Raw genomic sequence first — 23,269 nt, forward strand, 5'->3', positions numbered from 1 at the left:
AGGTTTACATTGAAAAAGGAACAGCAAGAAATAATTAAAGGGAAATGCCAATGGGGTGAAGGCTAGCGGCTCTTGTGGAGCATTAAACTTCAACATAGAGTAGAAATGCTGACTGGCTGGTTCCTGTAAATTAAATGTAATTCTTTGCAATAAACCCTCCCTAGGGAAGCTGTTTCTAATATTTAGAGTTATTCCCTTAACAGGGTTGCTAGCTTCTTGCAGATAGATTCCTGATAAATCTATTTGAGTGGAGAAGTGTAAGTCAGTAGGACTGCAAGCGATAGTTATTGAAAAGGATGATACACTTTGTGGCCGTATGGTGGGTGTCACGTCCTATTGCCAACTGATTTGCTTGTGCATATTCATCTTATACGGATCGCCTGCTGTAAAAATCAGTCTAAGTTTACTGACTTGGTGATTTTGGCAGGGCCTGGAAGTGTGTGTGATGTGGTGGTAGTGCCATTGCTGAATAACTGGACTCTGACAACTTGCAGTCGTTTATCAATCACACTTTACTTACCTGTGCACAAGGAGCAGAACATGGCTTCTGTCACCACACTGCTCTTAAGTCTGAATAAAGAAATGATATTTATATACAAAGAAATGACTAGTTGTCTACAAATATTATTCCCATAGAAAGTTGATGTACTTCTGAATCTCACCATTTGCATAGTTATGTACCAATAATAATAATACATATTTTAAGTGTTATTGACCAATTAAATTTACTTGTTAAAGGCCAATAACACTTGGAATTTAGTAAAATAATTGTCTAATCCTTGGTTTGCAGTTTTATCTTGGCTTGGTTTGCTTGGTGACCTCGGTTCACAAGTTTGACCAGAAAGTCTGTACAAAAGTTAGACTTTCATGGGCCATGCTCAGCCTGGGTGACAGTACTATGTCTGCATACTGTCTCTGTCAGCATATCTCTCACACTATCAAGTGGGTTTATGTTTTGTGACACCCAGTGTCATCATGATTGTTCAAACTAAGTAAGGGCCATTTTTCAGAGATAACAAAATCCCTCAAGCATCAAAGCCAAAAGAACATGTGCAGAGCTGGACAATACATTCAGTGGCCACTTTATTGGGTACTTCCTGAGTGTACATATGTGGTTTTCAGCACCTGTAACCCATCCACTTCAAGCTTCAACAAGTTGTGCATTCAGAGATGCTCTTTTGCACACCACTGTTGCGGTTCCTGACAGCTTCAACCAGTCTGGCCATTCATCTCTGACTTCTCTCATTAACACGGCATTTTCCCCCCACAGAACTAGATTTGTTTTTCATTTCTCGCACCATTCTCTGCAAACTCTGGAGACTGCTTTGGGTGAAAATCCCAGGAATCAGCAGTTTCTGAGATACTCAAACCACCCAATCATACCACGGTCAAAGTCACTTAGATCACATTTGTTCTCCATTCTGACATTTAGTCTGAACAACAACTGAACTTCTTGATCATGTCAGCAGACTTTTCAGCATTGAATTGCTACCACATGATTGGATGATTAGATTTTTGCACTAATGAGCAGGTAGACAGGTGTACCTAATAATGTGGCCATTGAGTATCTATGTTAAAGTCAATTTATTATCAAAGTATGCATATGTTACCAAATGCTACTTTAAGATTAATTTTCTTGCAGGCATTTACAGGAAAATAAAGCAATACAGTAGAATTTTTAAAAAGCTAAATGTAAACAAAGACTGACAAACAAAAGACTTGCTCATACATCTATTACCTTCAGACTACATGTTAATGTGGCATAGGAAGGAAACAAGGGAAAATAGTCTTTAATTAACATGGGGATGCATTAAATGTAGAATAATCTGGTCAGAAAATGAAATGAAAAGTAATCAAGGCTATTTCTTGGTCTCAAGTGTTTGGGTCTCAATATAGTGGATGCTGGCAATCAACTGGTTAAAACAGACTTATTTTTATGCAGAATGTGGTTACAAGCAGCATAGGAATGATGACCAGATGACCTATTTTGATGACGATTATCAAAACCAGGCAGGAAGTGTGGAACAAATTTACATTGCTTATCTGTAATGATGAAGTGGAATTTTTTATATGGGAGGAAACACTGGACCACAGTTTAGCATCTTGTCCCTTCAAAAGGCCAGCATGGATCTTTGTCTTCAAGTCTCCAGTTTGGGACTTGAACAACCCACAATCTCCTGAATTACAGGTTCTTCCTTGAGTAGTGTTATAGTATTTTTTTGTTAACATTCGCCTGAGGGAGTATAAAGGTTCTGCAATTAATCAAAAAGAATCACAAATCTCAAATCTCATTATATTTTCCTCTGAATTCCCCCAGCTTCCTCCAAATTCTGAATCTCAGCAATATTCTAGGAGCAATTTATAGTGGTCAATCAATATAGTAACCATCTTTTATTAGGATATTGCAAAAAGAAACACACATCAGAGACAAGTACATGGCAGTGCAAGAGGTTGTCCATAGTGTTCCATAGATGAGGCAGGATTAGAGATGTGCAGGTTGGTTCAAAAACCAGATGGAAGCAAAAAAGTAACTGTTCTTGAATGAGGTGGTGTTGGGCTTCTGATTTCTGTACCTCCTGCCTAATGGTAGGAGCGAGAAGAGAGCATGAGCTGGATGATAGGGATCCTTGGTGGTAGATGTCACCTTCTTGAGGTGTGATGGTATTGGGTTTGCTGCCCGTGAAGTTCTAAGCTCCAATGAAGATCTTAAGCCATGTCCAATATAGATAGCTATGGGTGCCTTCAGTAAAAGGTGATACTGTAGCTACCTGCTCTTTAAAGACTAGTTCACTTCCCTGATTATCCTCCATATTGACCTTAGCTGCCAATGCCCACTATTTGAGTGATGGGTTCTCCATCCCTACAAAGGAGGAGATACTTCCAGTTAACAAAGTTGTTTAAAAACAGTTCATTTATTTTTTGGATGCACATTTAAATTTAGATAAAATTCTTAAAATACAGTGAAAAATCACAGAGGGCTTCCATCTTATAAAAGATTTCCAAATTACAAATGATTTCTAAAATACAAAGGATTTCCAAAACACGGGTTCAATTCCTATTAACTAAAAAGACATACCAAAGAGTGCAGAGAAATGAATAATCTGTTGCAGAAATTGAAAGCAGAGGAATAGATCCTAGTTAGTTTGTCTTTCTGTTTTTCATCTTGCTTTTCCTTGACCATTCCTAACAAGCCTGACTACTCTCTAATATTTATACTGTTTTACTGCCGCTTTGGAGTCTTCATAGATATGTGATATCTTTTTCAGAACCTGTATCTTTTTAGACACAGCTTGTCTAAGAGCTTCAGTGGGCAGAGTTCCCAGATACCACAATTAATGCTTGAAGCTGACTTTCTGACCACACAAGCCTTCCAACTATTAGTAGATCAGCTACTTGATGAGCTAAGTGATAGTATCAATCTAGGCTGCAAGCTTTTTTGAACTAAATAACTTAGCTACTGTTGTCTGGTTTGAAACAGGCCAATTAACATAACCCCACTGTCTTATACTGCTACTTGCCCCTTGCTCTATGGACAGTGCTGTTAGTTTGCAAAGCTGTCTTTTAACTTCAGACTGATTATTGCTTGCAATTTGCATAAATAACTGAAGACCGGCTCCTGTTTATGGCATGAAGCTGAACAAAGAATATTGGTTAACTTACTCAAAAACAACTCTTCGATATCTACAAGTGTAGACTGCTATGTTAGAAAGCTGAGGTTGGCAAAAATGGCCCCATAGCCCTGAACAGTGACTATCCATCATAGAGGCCTCCTGTTGATGCCTTCAGTGGTGGGAAAGGCTGAACTAAGGGCTAGTTTAATTAGTTGTGCATAACATCATGGGTTGAAGACAGCAAATATGTACACTCTAGCCTCTAACAAACAAAATCATCTGTTGTCTATCATGTTTTTATGAAGAAATCCTGACCACCATGGATTAAATCCCCCCAGTTCTTCCTTGAAATAGTGTTGTAGGATGTTTACCCAGCTGAGGAAGCAAACAAAACATCAGCTTAATCCAAAAGATGGTACTTTTTGTTCTTTGGTTATGCACTATAATGCCAGCTTTGATATTAGACTTCAAGGTGTAGGATGGAAATTCACAAGCTTCTGAATTAATGCTATGGATTCAGCCTTGATTGACACTTGTAATTTATTAGTGGTATGCTGTTTATTTTTTCCACTTTCTTCTGTACCTTCTAGTGGAACCTTGGAGTGCCAAGAAGGAACATTTACATATGTGAAACTGCTTGGTAGCAAATTCTAAGGGTTTGGGCATTAATCAAAGCCAACCTGTCCTTGGAAAGACTGTGCAGTGCATGTTCTTATCCTCTGCAGTCTATTCTTTGAGGGCACACTCACGGTCTTGTTGATTCAACAATAATGTAGTGATAAACCCCATGAGGAGATGTTTATTGCAAGAATTATGGGTGAACCTTTATATCAGTCATGCGCAGTCTACATGCTTTTATATACCACCTGCAAGGAGTACCGTTTGATTTTATCAAAGATTTAAAGGAGGTGCTGTGTTTCATTGATCAACAATGTGCAGAAGTGGAGACCAGAACAGCTACAGACCAGAGAAAAGAATCACTTGAAGTTGCTGCATGGGAGAAACCCCAAAGCATCTTGCTGTGAAATGAAACCAAACTAGTTACGCCATTTGAATAGCAATCTTCACCTGCAGTTTGGTCATACTCAAACTCAGACATGAGACAAAGGAGCAGATTTCGGCCATTTGAACCATCAAGTCCAAATGCCATTCCATCATGATTTTTTTTATCCCCTTTCACCCAATTCTAGCCGGCCGGTGGTGTAGTGGCATCTGCACCAGACTTTGAAGTGAGTGGTTCCAAGTTTGAATCCGGCCATTTCTGTACATGTGCTAGGTTGAGCATCGAGCTGGCATCTCAGCCTCATAAAAAAACAGACAAAATACTGAAGAAATGGCAAGGTTGCTGCCCTATGCGCTACATGGCACGAAAAGGAACTACAACAACAACAACATTCGCATTCTCCTCAACAGGAAGTATCTTTTTGAGACAGAAAGTATCCTCCTTGAGGCTTATAGTATCTTCTCTGGAATTGGTTGGTTGCTATTATCCTCCTATGTTGCCTCTATTCTATCCGAGATTGGTACTTTCCTTGTTGTGGTTCGTTAGCTGGGGTCACTGCTACAATTTTGTTTTCAGCATGGCCATTCAGCTTATAGTAGTGTTGCTTGATTCGTTTACTGCTATTCTTAGTCACTTTATTGGTTCAATTCTTAGCATCCCTGCATGTTTGCAATGCCCTTGCAGACTGAATATGTCCTGTTAAATCACCTTTGTAGTTTCCTTAGGTTAATTTAGATCAATGAGTTTATTACCATATACACCAAGGTGAAATGCAATTCCTTGCTTGTGTGAAGCCTCTAGGCTAACCCTATGCTTTTGCACTTGCAGTTGCTCTTAATTTATAAACTTAAAAAAAAAATAATTTCTCAATGCTCCATGCAATAGCTTCAGTTTGAAAGAAATCAACTTTCATTCAATTTTAGAAGGTACATTTTTTTTTGCAATCCATTTGCCAACAGTTATCACCAATTATTTTGTTGGAAAACCATTCTTATTCCTTTGACATACAAGGACATAAAACAGAACGTGGATTAAGCCATCTGGCTCCTAGGCACAGCTCTACCACTCAATATCAATATATCAGTGACCCCTCATCGCCTTGTGTCCAAAGATTTATTACTTTCAGGTTTCAGTATAAAGGCTAAGCGTCTATAACATATGGAAGTAGAGAACATGAAAAAACTCACAACCTTGAGGACTGATCATTGCAGGGCAGTAGATGTGGTCTACAGGGGCTTTAGTAAAGTTTTTGACAAGATCCCAGCTGATAGGCTTGTCTGCAAAGTTAGGTTACATGGAATACAGAGTGAGCTAGGCAACTGGATACAGAATTGACCTGATAGATATGTTAATAAATATATTTAAGGCACAGTTAGATAGATTTATGCATAGCAGGGGAATGAAGGACTAAGGTGAAAATGCAGGTAAGTCCAAGGCACGATCTTACTGAATGGGTTAGGGTAAAGGGCTGATGGGCCAGATGGCCTACTCCTACCCCTATTCTTAAACTCTTATGTAGAAGAGAGCAGTTGGTGTTTGTGGATTGGAGACCTATGACCAGTGGTGTGCCTCATGGATCAGTGCTGGATCCACTGTTTGTCATCTTATATTATTAATTTGGCAAGTTGGTAATTTGATTTAGTTTTGCAGTGAAAAAAAGCTTTGTTTTATGTGATATTCTTACAAATCATTTCATCACATCAGTGCATTGCGCTAATACAAGGCAAAACAATAGCAGAATACTAGATAGAATATTACAAATACAGAGAAAGTGCAGTGCAGGCAGTGAGGTGCAAGACCATAATGATGCAGATTGTGAAGTCAAGTGTCTATTCTTATCATACCACGGGATTATTTGTATTACAGTGTTGCTAACATGATTTGTAAAATTATGGTGGATACCAAAATTAGAGGTGTGGTGGACAGTGAAGAGGGTTAACTGAGATTACAAGGTGTTCTAGAGATTCTTCACTCTGAGGGAACCACCCTCTCTTTGTTTATTCTGTTAATCTTCCTAATAAGGTCTATGTTTCAATAACACAACCTCTCATTCTTATAAAATGGGTCTCTCTCCCTCTTGTTCACTGCTGCCAGTGGAAGCTACTTGCATATGACTGCTCTCTCTCTCTCAGCTGATACTGCCGAAGGATGGTGCCAGATTTTATTCAACACGGTTTGTGGATTGGCCTCTGTAGATCATGTTATGATGTGCTTCTGGCTTCTGCTTACTTCTTGTTTTTAATTGCAATTTTGATTGTGGCAGGCTGGCTCTACAGCCTGCAGTCAACGAAGGACATTGCACTAAATTGAACTGAACTAAAATGACATTCTTGGACTGTTTCAATGACTTTGTGGTTTGATGCTTTATATTCTGTGTTTTTCGCTCATGTTTTGCTATTCGTTCTTTTTGTTCAATTTTAATGCGACGGGTGTTTGATGTTTTTCTTTGAACAGGTTCCCTGGAGTTTCTTTGTTTTGTGGCTGTCTTTGGGAAGATGAATCTCAGCATTGTATATTGCATACATACTTTGATAATAAATGTACTTTGAATCTTTGGAAACTTCAGTAAGTGTAGGCCTGTCCGAATCAATCTCCCTTCATAGTATTGCTCCCTCATTCCAAGAATGATATATGTGAATCAACGTATGCTGTATAACCACCAAGATAACTTGTGTGCAATTGTCTTATCTCATGATCTGAAATTAAAAACAGTAGCCTTCTCAAAACAGCACTAATTTCCAGTAAGAAGCTGGTTTCCTTTCTCGCCTTCATGCATCACGTTGCTTCGGCTTCCAAAGCCAGTAGATTTAGCTGGGAACTACTCCAAAAACTTGAGTACCCACTCAGTGATGGATGTGCTGATTTTAGGAGGAACTGTTTAATTGACATTGAAACTGCCCTCTCATGCAAATATAAAAGATTTTGTGGCAGATTGTACTTTAATATTGATGCAATTACAAAGAAGGCACATCAGTGGCTATATTTCATTAGGAGTTTGAGGAGATTTGATGTCTCTAACAAATTTCTACAGATGTGCCATAGAGAACATTCTCACTGGCTGCATCACCGTCTGGTATGGTGGGGTCACTGTACAGGTGTGGAAGAAAGTGGCAGACAGTTGCAAACTCAGCCAACGCCATCATGGGCACTAGCATTGCCTCCATCAAGGATGTCATCAAAACGAGATGGCTCTGAAAGATGACTTCCATCATTAATGATCCCCAACACCAGAACATGCTCTCAGAGAGGAGGTACAGGAGCCTGAAGACACACACTCAATATTTTCAAAGCCGCTTCTTCTCCTCTGCTATCAGATTTCTGAATACACAATGAATCAACCCAGGAGCATGATGACCTCATTATTTTTGCTCTCTTTTTGCACTCTAATTTAATTGTTTAAATATATATATATTTCTTATGTAATCGATAGTATTTTTATGTTTTGCATTGTACTGCTGCTACAAAAGAGCAAATTTGACAAAATATGTCGTGATATTACACTTGATTCTGATTAAATGTTCATAACATAAGGTAATCTTCCTTTTTTTCTCTTTTTTCTTTCGCTCAATCACAAACAGTGAACTGACATAAGGGACAGTTTTCCATGAAAGAACTTTGTGGTAGAGGATCACATGGAATGTCTTACACTGACCCAGACATCCTGTTTGCTGGCCTGTGCCAGTGTCTAACGCTTCTCACACATCTCCACCATCAGTACCTCACTCATTCCTATTCCTTTCTTCCTTAAGTACAAAGGAATACAGTCCCCTCTCCCTCCAATATCAGCAGCACAGCTCCAGGGTCCTGGATTTGATCCTGATCTCGGGTACAATCTCTCCATGAATATGGAGGTCTTCCTCCCAGTGCTTCAGTTTCCCGCGGCATCTCAGAAACCAGTTGGTAGGTTGATTGTTAGATAGCTCTCGTGTAAACTAATGGCAATAAGAGAATGAAAGGAGAGTTGATGGATATTTGTGGGAAGGACTAAGTTGCAATCCAGCAAGGAAATACGAAGAAGGAGTGAGACTAATAGGGTTGCTTCCAGGAGCCATAAAGGACCTGATAGGCTGAATATCCTCCTCCTGGGCCAATATAATTAGAAATCAATTAATCACATTAACAATTTATGTGTTTGTGTATAAATTGTACCCCTTTCACTTGCCCCTCCAAAGCAACAAAGATACTTTCTCAGTTTTGGCACCGTATTAGTAAGTCAGTCTTCAAAGTTGTCTTCACTAGTTAGAGGATTAAGTTCACCAGTCTCGAGGTAATGTTGCAGCTCTATAAAACCATGAAATATTGAGTTCAATTTTGGAATTATCGGAAGGATGTGGAAGGTGCAGAGAAGTTTTACTAGGATGCTGCCTGAATTAGAAAGCATCCTCTCACATGGTGGATTGGATAGTGTACTACTTGACAGATAGACCTCAGTATGTGCGGTTGGGAGACTGTAGGTCTGACACGGTGGTCAGCAGCACAGGGGCGCCGCAGGGAACCGTACTCTCTCCGGTCCTGTTCACCCTGTACACATCAGACTTCCAATATAACTCGGAGTCCTGCCATGTGCAGAAGTTCGCTGATGACACGGCCATAGTGGGGTGTGTCAGGAATGAACAGGAGGAGGAGTATAGGAAACTGATACAGGACTTTGATATGGTGCAACTCAAACTACCTGCGTCTCAATATCACCAAGACCAAGGAGATGGTGGTGGACTTTAGGAGATCTAGGCCTCATATGGAGCCAGTGATCATTAATGGAGAATGTGTGGAGCAGGTTAAGACCTACAAGTATCTGGGAGTACAGTTAGACGAGAAGCTAGACTGGACTGCCAACACAGATGCCTTGTGCAGGAAGGCACAGAGTCGACTGTACTTCCTAAGAAGGTTGGCGTCATTCAATGTCTGTAGTGAGATGCTGAAGATGTTCTATAGGTCAGTTGTGGAGAGCGCCCTCTTCTTTGTGGTGGCGTGTTGGGGAGGAAGCATTAAGAAGAGGGACGCCTCACGTCTTAATAAGCTGGTAAGGAAGGCGGGCTCTGTCGTGGGCAAAGTACTGGAGAGTTTAACATCGGTAGCTGAGCGAAGGGCGCTGAGTAGGCTACGGTCAATTATGGATAACTCTGAACATCCTCTACATAGCACCATCCAGAGACAGAGAAGCAGTTTCAGCGACAGGTTACTATCGATGCAATGCTCCTCAGACAGGATGAAGAGGTCAATACTCCCCAATGCCATTAGGCTTTACAATTCTACCGCCAGGACTTAAGAACTTTTTAAAAGCTATTATTAATGCTTTTTGAGATAGTGATTTAGATGCATATCATATTTTTTACTGAGTTAAGTATTGTATGTAATTAGTTTTGCTACAACAAGTGTATGGGACATTGGAAAAAAAAGTTGAATTTCCCCATGGGGATGAATAAAGTATCTATCTATCTATCTATCTTATGAAGATAGGTTAAACGAATTGGAACTTTACTCTTTGGAGCAAAGGAGGATGAAAGAGAAGTGACTTGATAAAGGTGTGCAAGATGATAAGAGGCATAGATCGAGTGGACTACCAGAGACTTTTTTCCAGGGCAGAAATGACTAATATGAGGAGGCATAATTTAAAGGCGATTGGAGGAAAGCTTAGTGGGGGGATAAGAGATAAGATGTGTGGAATGTGCTGCCAATGGTGGTGGTAGAGGCAGATAATTAGGGACATTTAAGTAACTCTTAGATAGTACATAGACAATAGTAAAATGTAGGGCTATATAGAGGGAAAAATTAGATTGATCTTAGAGAAGGGGTAAAGATCAGCATAACAAAGTGGACTGAATGGCCTATACTGTGTTGTGCTGTTCTATTTTCTAAGAGCCAAATATACAATGTATAATGTTGCATTTGATTGTTGAAATAAATGTACATCTTAGTTAATGGCTTTTACTGGACTGTTGGATCAGAGTGCAGACTTGAGCATCAAAGTGTTTGGGATTTCCCTCTCTTTGATTAACCTCTCACCATTCCTTTCAATCCTTTCCCTCCTTATCCAAAGTTCTCATTATTCAGACCCATTCTCTGATGTCTAATTTTCTAACTTTACCATTCTTTCTTAAAAGAAATTCCACCTGTCTACTAGATGCAGCAAAAAATGTATTTGTAATTTACTGCAGTTAACAATTTGCCATCATTAGGTTTTGGTCCTAGTCATGTTATATTGAAACCTGGCTACGCTGAGAGCAGAGTAACTAGTAATCCAGCAGGTGATCATTCCTAATGTGGAGTACGCAAATAGAGTCATAGATTCAAAGAGCACTACAGTACAAAAACAGGCCATTTAGCCCATTGAGTCCATGCCAAACTATTATTTTGTCTACTCATAGCCCTGGATCATTGCCCTCCATATCCGTCCCATCCATGTACTTATCCAACCTTCACTTACATGTTGCAATCGACCCACACCCGCCACTTCTGCTGGCAGCTTGTTCCACACTCTCACCACACTCTGAGTTAAGAAGTTCTCCCTCAGGTGTCCCTTAAATATTTCACCTTTCAGCCTTAACCTATGACCTCTAGCTCTCGTCTCACTAAACCTCAGTGGAAAAACCCTGAAACCCTGCTTGCATTAACCCTATCTATACCCCTCATAATTTTGTATACAAAATTTGGAAAGAAGATGCATGAGCAGATTATCTACGTTGAATGGGAGGAACATGGGCCAGGATACGTGGAAATTCTCTGCCATTATCTCTTTACCAGACTCCACCAGAAAGTTTCTGACACATGTGATAACGAGCTGAAACCCCTGGCATGGGATTCAACACTATAGTTTTCGAAAAAAGTGATGGAAGTTCTCCAATTGAAGCAACATTTTATAATGTTCTTAGATTATTTTGTTATCTTGTTAGAAGAATACACTTTCTCAAAGGTGATAAAGAATGGACAATAAATCCCAGGCTATGCAGCAAACCTGGTATCGTAGCGGTTAGCGTAACACTATTCACCAAAAGTGACCTGAGTTCAATTGTTGCCACTGTCTCTAAGGAGTTTGTACATTCTCCCCATTCTCCTCCAGAAGCTCTGGTTTCCTCCCATATTCCAAAAGTTATTTGGTTACATGTGTGTAAAAGGGAGGCATTGGCTCAATGGGCCAGAGAGACCTGTTACCATGCTGTATCTCTAAATAGATAGATAGATAAATAAATAAAAAGAAAAAACACGATTTATGAATGAACTACACATCTTCAGTTCACTAGTTTGTTGGATTGAAGTGATTTTACCTGCAAGTACTTTCCCTTCTATAATGTGCAAATGCTCCTTGAGATCGTTCAGAAATCCATGTGCCTTTGTCAGACAAGTGCAGACTGATTCTCTGATTGATTGGGCTTGTCCAGAAAAAAGTCCTTCAGTTTATTCCTTAAACCTTATCAACAGTTACTAACGCATCTGGTTAATTTAGCTCAGAAGTTGTTGTCTTTATTACTCCAAGATTCAAGCCCTGGCTCCTAAAAAGAAATAAAATAAATTCAATTGGGCCTCAATTTTAAGTTCACATATCAAGACATTTTGCAGTTGTGTTGTTTGCTTGCCTTTTTTTTTGTTTATAATTGCCCGGTAACTTACAAATTGCATGTTTTTGTTCAGAGGATCAATCAGATTATATTTTATTTGTTTTTGTTAGGATGCCTACACTGCACACCAGCCAGCGTTGGGCAGATAAATTTAATTTTTCTATCATCGATTTTCATGTTTTATTATGAATTATATCAGTATGAGAACTCCCAGTAATGGAGAGCTTGTATCTGAGTTACTATCATCTTCCAACCCTCTTTCTACATGTAGTTTTTCCAATATTGCCTCTTACAAGTTCAGAGTTGATCACGAGCATTATCGAAGCATTATGGGTTGGAAGATATTATAGAGATAAGGAGGGCCAGTTTAGAGGGGTTCCAAAAACAAAGCTAAAAAATTTTAAATCTCGCTTTATTAGTTACTAATAGAGAATCAGTACTAAGTACAGGTATGATAGGGATGGGCTTAGAGAGAAGGGGAGTTGTGTTTTTCATTAGGCAGCGTTAGGGAGAATATACCTTCTGCCATTACACAGAAGGCACAGCAGCACATCAGTCATGGCCTTGAGTTTAGGAGTTGCGACAGTATATTGAATTGTACAAGATGCTGGTGAGAAAGCATTTGGGAATTTTGTATGCAGTTTGTCCAGCCTGCTATAGAAAAGAGTCATTTAACTGGAAAGAATGCAAAACAGATTTAGGACTTAAGGGCCCGAGTTGTAGGGAGAAGTTGAGCAGATAAAGACTTTATATATAAAATCATGTGAAACCTAGATAGGTGAATGCATACAGTATTTTTCTCAGGGAAAGGGTACTATAAACTAGAAGGCATAGGCTTAAAGTGAGAAGATACAGTATTGCTGTACTACTCTGGGACAATATTCTATCTTAGTTGCTGGAATCTTGTAACAAGATCATACTGAGGAAATACTTCCACAAATAGTCACCAGCAGTTCGAAACACAGCTGTCACCACCTCTACAATATCATTAAAGATGAGCAGTCAATATTGGACTCAGTAATGATGCTTATCTCTGTTGAAGGAACTTTTAGACAAGCTGTGAACCACTTTTGCCCAATTGCCTCTTTGTTAGACCTGCTGTGCATTTTCAGTTTTCTTTTCTGCAAGGAATATTATCCTTTCTTATAAGAGGCAATATTGGAAAAACATTATATGTAGAAAAGGTGGTTAGAAGATGGAAATAACACTTGGATCACAGCTTTGCTGGGAGCTCCCATACTGATATAATTCATTATAAAAATGAATATTGACATGCTTTGTGCACTAAGGCAGACACAGTCAAGATGAGGAAATTGAAGTCAACTACTATTACAGCCCTATTGTTCTTACAGCTGCCTGTAATCTCCCTATATATTTGCTCCTGTAATTCCTGTAGACTATTGTGGGGGGGGGGGGGGGTAAAATACAATTCCATCAGAGTGATCACCCCCTTCTTATTTCTGAATTCCACAAATATAGCTCCAATGGATGATTCTCCAAGTACGTCAAAGTTTAAAGTAAAATTTTTATACAAGTACATATATGTCACCATATACTACCCTGAAATTCTTTTTTTTTCAGGCATTCATGGTAGACAAAGAAATATAATAGAATCAATGAAAGACACACATAAATAAAAACCGATAAACAACCAATGTACAATAGAAGGCAATCTGTGCAAATACAAAAATAAAGAAAAAAAGAAAACAAGAAGGAAAGAAAGAATGAAGATATGAGATGAAGAGTCCTTGAAAGTGAGTCCATGGGTTGTGGAATCAGTTCAGTGTTGAGATGAGTGAAGTTATCCATACTCAATAAGGAGCCTGATCATTGAGCGTTCTGAACCTGGTGGTGTGGGACCTAAGGCTTCAGTACCTCCTTCTCAATGATAGCAGTGAGAAGAGAACATGGCCTGGATGGTGGGAGTCCTTGATGATGGATGCTGCTTTCCCCTTCCTTTCCAGTCTCGAAGAAGAGACTCTGCCCAAAATGTCAACTGTTCATTTCCAAAGACCCTGCTTGACCTGTTGAATTCCTCCAGCAGTTTGTGTTTGTTGCAGTGTACCAAAAACCTTCTTCAACTCAGTTTTCAATGTTGTGAGACACAATAGAGGGTGACTTAGAAATGAATGGGGAAGTAGTCTTGTTTCTGGTCTCCCTAGATGGCACATTCAGAAAATGATAGTGGAATCTTCACTTACACAATGATATCTACGCTTTCACAACAAACCATTACAGGTTCAGGAACAGTAATTATCCTGCAAACATCAAAATCAGTTCCTAAACTAGTGTAGATAACTTTACTTACCACAACCCTGAAATGACTCACTTTCAAGAACTCTTTACAACTTATATTCCCTTTTTTATTTGCACAATTTGTCTTCTTTGCTCATGGGTTGTTGTCAGTCTTTAGTTATGTATAGTTTTTCTTGAATTCTATTGTCTTTATTTTCCTGCAAATGTCTGCAAGAAAATGAGTCTCAAGGTAGTATATGGTAATATATACATACGTGAATAGATAATCAATCTTACTTTGATTTTAACTACCAACTCTCGATAAGTGACAGCGAGCAGAAGTATATTCTTTAACAGCAGCAGAACACGACATTGCTGGAAGAAAGCACTGAGAAAAAAGAACATTTCACAGGAACGAACCTTGTGTTCAGTAAGGATCCTAATGGATGTGGTGAAATGCAAACAGACCATGCAGAATCAGAATCAGGTTTAATATCTCTGGCATATGTCATGAAATTTGTTGCTATGTGGCAGCAGTACACAACAGTACATAATAATATAAACTGTAAATTGCAGTAAAAATATATTAGAAATGTTAAGTAAGTAGTGTGAAAAGAGAAAAAAGTGAGGTAGTGTTCATGAGTTCAATGGCTAGTGGAAATCTGATGGCAGAGGGGAGAAAGCTATTCCTGAATCATTTAGTATGTGCCTTCTGGCTCCTGTATCTCCTACCCGATGGTAGCAATGAGAAGAGGGCATGTCTTGAGTGATGGGGTTTCTTAATGATGGATGCCGTCTTTTTGAGGCATCATTCATTGAAGATGTCCTGCATGCTGGGGAGACTAGTGCCCACGATGGAGTTGACTGAGCTTACAACTTTCTGCGGTTTATTTTGATCCCATGCAGTGCCCCCCACCCCCATACCAGACGGTTAGAATGCATTCCATGGTACATCTGCAGAAATTTGAGAGTGTCTTTTGTGACATACCAAATCTCCTCAAACTCCAAATGATGGATAGCCACTGTTGTGCCTTTTTTGTAACTGTATCAATACGTTGGGCTTAGGATAGATCCTCAGAGATGTTTGCACTCAGGAACTTGAAATTGCTCACCCTTTCCACTTCTGATACCTTGATGAAGACTGGTGTATTTTCCCTCATTTTACTCTTTCTGAAGTCCACAATCAATTCTTTGGTCTTACTGAATTGGTCTTTAATGAATCTTTCTGTTCTTTAGGTGGTTTTTCAACAATTCCCACTCTCAAAGCAGCAAATTAACTTCATTGGACAAGGGTCTCGGCCTGAATTGTTGACTGTTTACTCTCTTCCACAGATGTTGCCTGGCCTGCTGATTTCCTCCAGCATTTTGTGTGTGTTCACTGGACACTTTGTTAGATTCCCAGTCAAAGGCAATGGGTGTGATTTTCATCTTAAGTGCATTAACGTTAAACTTTCCTGAACAAAGCTCTTATTTCAATTTCATTCTAGGAAATAAAACCCAGCAAAGGAAGAAATAAAACTTAAAGAATTTGCTGAGTTTATCATTAACTGAACCTTCTATGTCTTCACACCTTGCTTCCTGTACAGCTAGCTCTGAAATGTATTTGCCATTTGTAAAAACATTCAAAGGACAGGAGTGAGATTGATTGGCTGGTTGAGTGGTATAACAAGAACAACATTGCATTCAATGTCAGTAATTCTAAGGAACAGATTGTGGACTTCAGGAAGGGGAATTTGAGGAAACACACATCAGTCCTCATCGAGGGATCAGCAGTGGAAAATTTTGGGTGTCAACATCTCTGAAAATCTAGCTTGGACCCAAAATATTGTGATTATATTTCATTAGGAGTTTGAGGAGACTTGGTAGGTCATGAATGACTCTCGTAAATTTCTACACATGTACCATGCAGAGCATTCTGGCTGGTTGCAACACTGTCTGGTATGGATGGGCCACTACACAGGATAGGAAAAAGCTGCACAGGGTTGCAGACTCAGCCATCTCCATCATGGGTGCTAGCTTCCCCAATGTCGAGGACATCTTCAAAAGGCAGCATCCATCATTAAGGATGCCCATCACCCAGGACATGTCCTCTACTCATTGCTACATTCAAGTAGGAGATACAGGAGCCTGCAGACACATACCTAACATGTTAGGAGTTTAAAAGAAGTGTGCATGGATAGTCAATACAATTTGCACACCACAGTTTCTGTGGAGACATTCGATTGTGCATAATTAGGCACCTGGAAGGCCCAATAAAAATAATTTAGTTTAAGTGCAGAAGCCATTGTGGGAGCGGCCATTGTGTGAGTGAGCCAGTGTCGGAATGGGGAGTTGAGGCTGTGGTGAGTCTTCTGTGGGGAGAGCCGGAGGCCATACGTAGATTTTTTTTCATTATTTATTCTTTCTTTCTTATTGCACACTTAGAGCAATGGGGGTTCCAGACAGGATACCGGAATGCTCATCTTGTAGGATGTGGGAAGGCAAGGAGACCTCCAGTGTCCCTGACCACTACAGCTGCAAGAAGTGCATCCAGCAGCAGCTTCTCACAGACTGTATTAAGAAGTTGGAGCTGGAACTGGATGAACTCTGGATCATTCGGGAGGCTGAGGGGGTGATAGAAAGGATTTATAGGGAGGCAGTTACACCCAAGGTGCAGGACACGGGTAACTGGGTGACCATCAGGAGGAGGAAAGGGGATGGGCAGCCAGTGCAGAGTACCCTTGTTGCTGTTCCCCTCAACAACAGGTATACTTCTTTGGATACTGTTGAGGGGATGACCTAGCAGAGGAAGGCCAGAGTGGTCAAGTTTCTGGTACTGAGTCTGGCTCTGTGGCTCAGAAAGGAGGGGGGTGGAGAGGCGAGCAGTAGGGATAGAGGATTAATTGGTTAGGGGAACAGAAAGGAGGTTCTGCGGATCAGAATGAGATTGCCAGATGTTTTGTTGCCTCACAGGCGATAGGGTCAGGGACATCTCGGATCGCAAAAACCGCATTCTAAAGTGGAAGGGCGAGCAGCCAGAGGCCGTGGTCCACATCAGGACCGATGACATGGGGTAGGAGGGATAATGAAGTCCTGCAAAGTGAGTTCAGGGAATTAGGTGCTAAATTAAAGAATGGGACCTCGAGGGTTGTGACCTCAGGATTGCTACAGTGTAAACCCCCAGTGCCCAGGACAAGCCCTCTTCTGATTGTTACCTTCAGGAAAGAGGTACAGAAGCCTGAAGGCACATACTCAATGATTCAGGAACAGCTTCTACCCCTCTGCCATCCAATTTCTGATTGGACATTGTATCCAAGAGCACTACCTACTATTTTTTACTTGTTTTTGCGCTAATTTAATTTATACACAGTGTCTCACAGGTTTTTTTCTCTATATTATCACATATTGCATTGTACTGCTGGTGCAAGGTTAACAAGTTTCAGGCCTGATTCTGAGGAATGGCTTTTAAATTCAGAAGTGTGAATAGTAGACTCGTGGTTGTGATCTTCTCTAGCGCACTAAAAGCCCACTTGACTTTTCACCTTAAGAGTGTGATACAATTTACCCCATGCTCCAGCTCTTTCTCCAGAGCTCTGCATCTTTCCCCTTTTCAATTGAAGGTTCAGTTCCTAAGACAATTCCAAACAAGAGAGCTTTTGGCACATTAGCCTTCATACATCAGATAATTGAGTGTAAGAGCTGGCATGTTATGTTGAAGTTATATAAAATGTTGGTGAGGCCACATTTGGAGTAATGTGTGGAATCCTGGTCTCCTACCTTCAGGAAAAATGTAAATAAGATTGAAGGGATACAGAAAAAATGTACAACGATGTTACCGGGACTTGAGGACCTGCGTTAAAAAGTTTATTCCCTGAGCCATAGGAGATTTGATAGGGGTATACAGAATTGTATGTGTAGGCCTCCATTAGTCTCAATAGACCATGGATTTGCACTTTGGAAAGTTTCCAGGGCGCAAACCTGGACAAGGTTTTTTTTAATGGAAGACCGGCAGTTGCCCAAGCTTCAAGTCTCCCCTCTCCACGCACCAATGTTGTCCAAGGGAAGGGCATTAGGACCCATACAGCTTGGCACTGGAGTCATCGCAGAGCAGTGTGTGGTTAAGTGCCTTGCTCAAGGACACAACACGCAAGACTCAGCTCAAACTAGCAACCTTCAGAAAACTAGACGAACGCCTTAACCAGTTGGCCATGCACCAACACTGTATACAAAATTATGAGGGGTATAGATAGGGTAAATGCAAGCAGATATTTTCCCACTGAGTTTGGGTGAGACTACTACTACAGGTCATGGCTTAAGGCTGAATGGTGAAATATATAAGAAGAACTTGAAGGGGAGCTTCTTCACTTGGAGGGTGGAGTGCATGTTGATCAAGCTGTCAGTGGAAGTGGTGGATTCATGTTTGACTGCAACACAAGCGAACTTTGGATAAGTACATATATGCAAAGTATATGGAGGGCTACAGTCCAGGTGTGGATCAATGGCACAAGGCAGAATAATATTTCAGCATGGACTGAATGGGCCAAAGGGCCTGTTTCTGTGCAGTTGTGCTTTATGATTCTCACTGTTATATAACAAATAAAAAATCTCCATGCTGTATCTCAGCTCTGGTTTTTATTTTGGCAATTAACTTAAACCTAAGTTCTCAGGTTACTGATTTCTACTAGTGGAAACACTTTCTCCCCATCAATCAAAAAAAAAGTCATGTTAAAATCGTTAAACCCTTGCATTATGTTATTTTAATACTTTCCTTTTCTTGTAGATTTTCAGGAAGAACGGAAGTACATGGAAATGCTTGGCGTATGATACAGCCAGAGTATAACCGAAGAGTCCCCAGAGTATGATGGAGGATTATCTTGGATGAAAATATAGTATCCTGTTCAATGCTGTATTTCCACCTTAGTTATTCGTTTAAATGTTCTACATGTCTAAAAATGTGGAAATCAATTTTCTGTAAATAAGATATGTTCATCTTTTCAAGTTGTAGAATTCACTAATGTAAAATTATTTACTAAAGTCTCTTCTTGCCTGTTCTATTCTCAAATAGATGCTTCTTAGAAGGAGATCATTTGGCCTAATGTGCTGTATTGGCTTTTTCAAAGAGCCGTCCAATTGGTTCAGGAGGTCCGGCTGGTTCTGGCTACACTGAATAGTCAAAACTATACTGCATGTTCTATTTTTCAGATAGTATCTGGAATAAAAATTTTGTCTTTGAGTAGGATTTTAATAAAGTATTGAATTTTATTGGTTTTTTTATTGGGGTAATCATAATTTAAATAAGGCTTAAATATTTGTAGTCAAATATTTTATGGAACTCGGTGTCTGATCCTCGTCAACCAGGTTTTGGTCCCACCACACTACTAAAGTGACCCTTCTCAAAATAACAAATAACGTGTCTAAAACAAAGGAAGTCCATTCCTGCCTCAGTATTCACACATTACAAAAATGTAATCACACCTTGCAGACAGTCCTCCAGCTCAGTGATAGGCCAACTCCGGGCCTCCAGACTCACTGACTTGCAAACACCATGCCTCCAACTACCCCAGTGAACTCCCAGACTCAGGGCTTTGGCTGTTGACCTGAACAGAAGGGGTAATTGTTTGCAAGGGCAGAGGGAATTTTCAAATCAAACAGTGACGATGATAATTTTGAAGGAGAGTGGAACACTGTCTGTGGAAGTCACTTTAAAGTTAGGCAATTTAGTGATCAGAAATCCACACTGCTACTCAGCAAAATGGAGACAAGACTGTGACTTTATTTACTCACCTCAGCCTCGACATATGCACGGAAGATCTGCACATGGTACAAACTAGTAATTGTTTTTTAAGGGAAAATGGACAGTGTTCTACAATAATATTTAACAATGATGTTACACAGCAACTTCAGTTAACTCAGGGGAGAATCCTACAAAAAGTAGTGGATACTAGCCCAGTCCCTCATGGGTAAAGTCCTCCCCACCATTGAGCATAAATACACAGAGCTCTGTAGTAGGAAAACAGCATCCATTTCAGAGACCCCCACTATCCAGGTCATGCTCTCTTCTCGTTGCTACAATCAGGAGGGTACAGGAGCCGCAGGACTCACACCACCAGGTTCAGGAACAGTTATTACCCCTCAACCATCAGGCTCCTGAACCAGAGGGGATAACTTCACTGGCCCCATCACTGAACTGTTTCTACAAACTATGGACTCACTTTCAAGGACTCTTCTCTCTTGTTCTTAATATGTATTGCTTATTATTATTATTACTTATTTTCTGTCTTTTTGTATTTGCACAGTTTGTTGCCTTTTACACATTGATTGTCAACCCTGTTGGTGCAGTTTTACATTGTGGTTATTGAATTTATTGAGTATGCCTTCAAAAAATGAATCTCAGAGCTGTATACAGTGACATACATATACTTTGATAATAAGTTTACCTTGAACTTTGAGCTTTGTACAGCAATGAAGTCAAATGAAAGGTATGTAGTGAGAATAATATTGAGTGAATGGGAGAGTCTCCTGGAAAAGGGGTGCTGAATGAGTTCAGGACAGGTGTTGGGGAAGTGGGAGGAACAACAGTAAAATGTCAGCCTAATGGCCTGGGGTGAAGGGAAGAGGCAGCAGACAATGCTCTTAACATTTGTGATAAAGAAGTCCTTTAGCTCACTGCACGTTAAAGGAACTGAGTTTGATTAGTTTGAGAAGAGGCTTGCTAACTTTATTCAAAAGGAAAAGAGAAGTTAACCCAGTGGTAAATGGATCAATTATGGTTAATGTGATGTGCTGCAATTTGCTGGCCAAACCTTTCATGGTTTATCACATTAGAAAACACAATAAACTTTGGACCAAAATACTTTCACATGCCCACTTGTTCTCTCATGTTGATTTAATCAGCACTGATTTGATTGTGTGCATGTTTTTTTTAGTATCCTAATAGATTAAGCAGGGATGATGATCTATTTAGGCCTAGTGCTTAGCTTTCAGACTTCCTTATGTTTAACACTTGGACTTAGGCAGTAGATTATCACTCAGGAAATCCTGTAAATGTGTCTTGGACAATGAATGATTGTGAAATGCAGAGATTATTGCTTTGAGATTCATATTCCTCCACTGGACACAAGTACAGGGAAATATTCATTTATTATTGCAGTTTATCACCCACTAACAAAATTGGGAGAGTTTGAAAGCATGCAATTGCTGACAATGTGATCTTGCCTCAAACAGTAAGAACTACACCATGTCATACTGCATTTCTGAAGCAATCATCTCTTAATAAAGTCCAAGTAGGCAGTGAGTCATATAACCTGCAATTTCAGAACTTTGAAGCAAACATTTATCTCCTATTCTCTTATGACAAAGGTGGTCCAATGTGTTTCTGCTAGTTCTAAGATCAATCCCTTGCTCTACTTAATCTTCATGGTCACTTTATCAGGTATCTCCTATAAAGTAGCCAATGACTGTATGTTTGTGGTCTTCTTCTGCTGTAGCCCATCCACTTCAAGGTCTGACATGTTGTGCATTCAGAGATGCTCTTCTGCACACCACTGTTGTAATGTGTAGTTATTTGAGTTAATGTCGCCTTCCTATTAGCTTAAAGCAGACTGGCCATTCTCCTACAACTTTCTCATTAACAAAGCGTTTTCGCCCACAGAACTGCCGTGCACTGGATGTTATTTTGTTTCTTGCACCATTCTCTGTAAACTCTGTTGTTCATGAAAATCCCAGGAGATCAGCAGTTTCTGAGATACTCAAGCCTCCCTGTCTGGCACCAACAATCATTCCCCAGTCAAGGTCACTTAAATCACACTTCTTCCCTATCCTGATGTTTGATTTGAACAACAACTGAACCTCTTGGCCATGTCTGCATGCTTTTATGCATTGGGTCTCTGCCAGATGATTGGCTGATTCAATATTTGCAAGAATGAGCAGGAGTACAAGTGCACCTAATAAAGTGGCCACTGAGTGTATATCTAAAGAGGTAATCTCTTGATAAAGTATAAGCAGGCAGTGAGTCATTTAACCTGTAATTTCAGAGTTTTGAAGCAAACGTTTATCTCATATTCTCTTATGACATAGAATGAGGCCATTTGCCCCAATGAGTTTCTGCTAGATCTCAGATCAATCCCTTCACCCACTTTATTTCCCAGTGACCAGTTTTCTCATGCTCTATCAGCATGATCAGCATCTTTTGGTGTAAGCTGGCGCTGGTGAATCTCAGCGACTTCCGGCTGGTGGCTCACGAAACAAGGAAGCAACTAAATACTTTGTTAATCACTATTTTTCTGGCAAACAACCATCGCAAGCAATAGTCTGTAACCTCCCTTTGAACTTGGAGACAATGCGAAGTGGCAAAAGCAAGGTGAGGCAATGGGCCCTTCGCTGAGAGCGAGGAAGACCCGAGGTTTGATTGATTTCAGTGGCAGGCTGAATCGGAAAGGTTGAATGCAGTGAAGCAACTGAACCTGAGGTTTGTTCGACTAGTTAGATGCCGGGCCAGACTGAAGTAGTGGGGTGTCAGGGCCTAAGGTGAGGGTCAGCAGAATCATCTCGCTGCTCGGCTCTGCGCAGAACTAAGGGTCTGTGGACAAACTGTGGACTTCAGTTCAGAACGCCATTTGCTTGTGTTTATTGTTTGCCTGATTTGTGTTTTTTCCCCTCTGCACACTGGGTGTTCGACGGTTTTCTTTTAATGTTTTTTTTTGTTTTGTAGCTGCCTGTTAGGAGACAAATCTCAAGGTTGTATAATGTATACATACTTTGAGAATAAATGTACCTTGTCTACGGAATTTGGGAGGTAACCAGGGCACCTAGAGGAAACCCACACAGTCATGGGACGAACCTGTAAACTCAGTGCAGAGAGCGTCACAGGTCTTAATTGAACCAGGATC

General features: G+C 40.2%; 1 protein-coding gene across 1 annotated transcript in view; it reads left to right on the forward strand.

The window, feature by feature from the left end:
* Positions 1-19,643, forward strand: part of LOC140727020 (SH2 domain-containing protein 1A-like) — a 94,274-nt gene extending 74,631 nt beyond the window's left edge. The window contains exon 4 of the mRNA XM_073044181.1: positions 19,162-19,643. Within this exon, the coding sequence (XP_072900282.1) occupies positions 19,162-19,205 (44 nt within the window). The 3' untranslated portion in view covers positions 19,206-19,643. The remainder of the gene's footprint in view (positions 1-19,161) is intronic.
* The last annotated feature ends 3,626 nt before the right edge of the window (positions 19,644-23,269 follow it).

Source organism: Hemitrygon akajei, chromosome 4 (assembly GCF_048418815.1).
Source record: "Hemitrygon akajei chromosome 4, sHemAka1.3, whole genome shotgun sequence".
NCBI lineage: Eukaryota > Metazoa > Chordata > Chondrichthyes > Myliobatiformes > Dasyatidae > Hemitrygon > Hemitrygon akajei.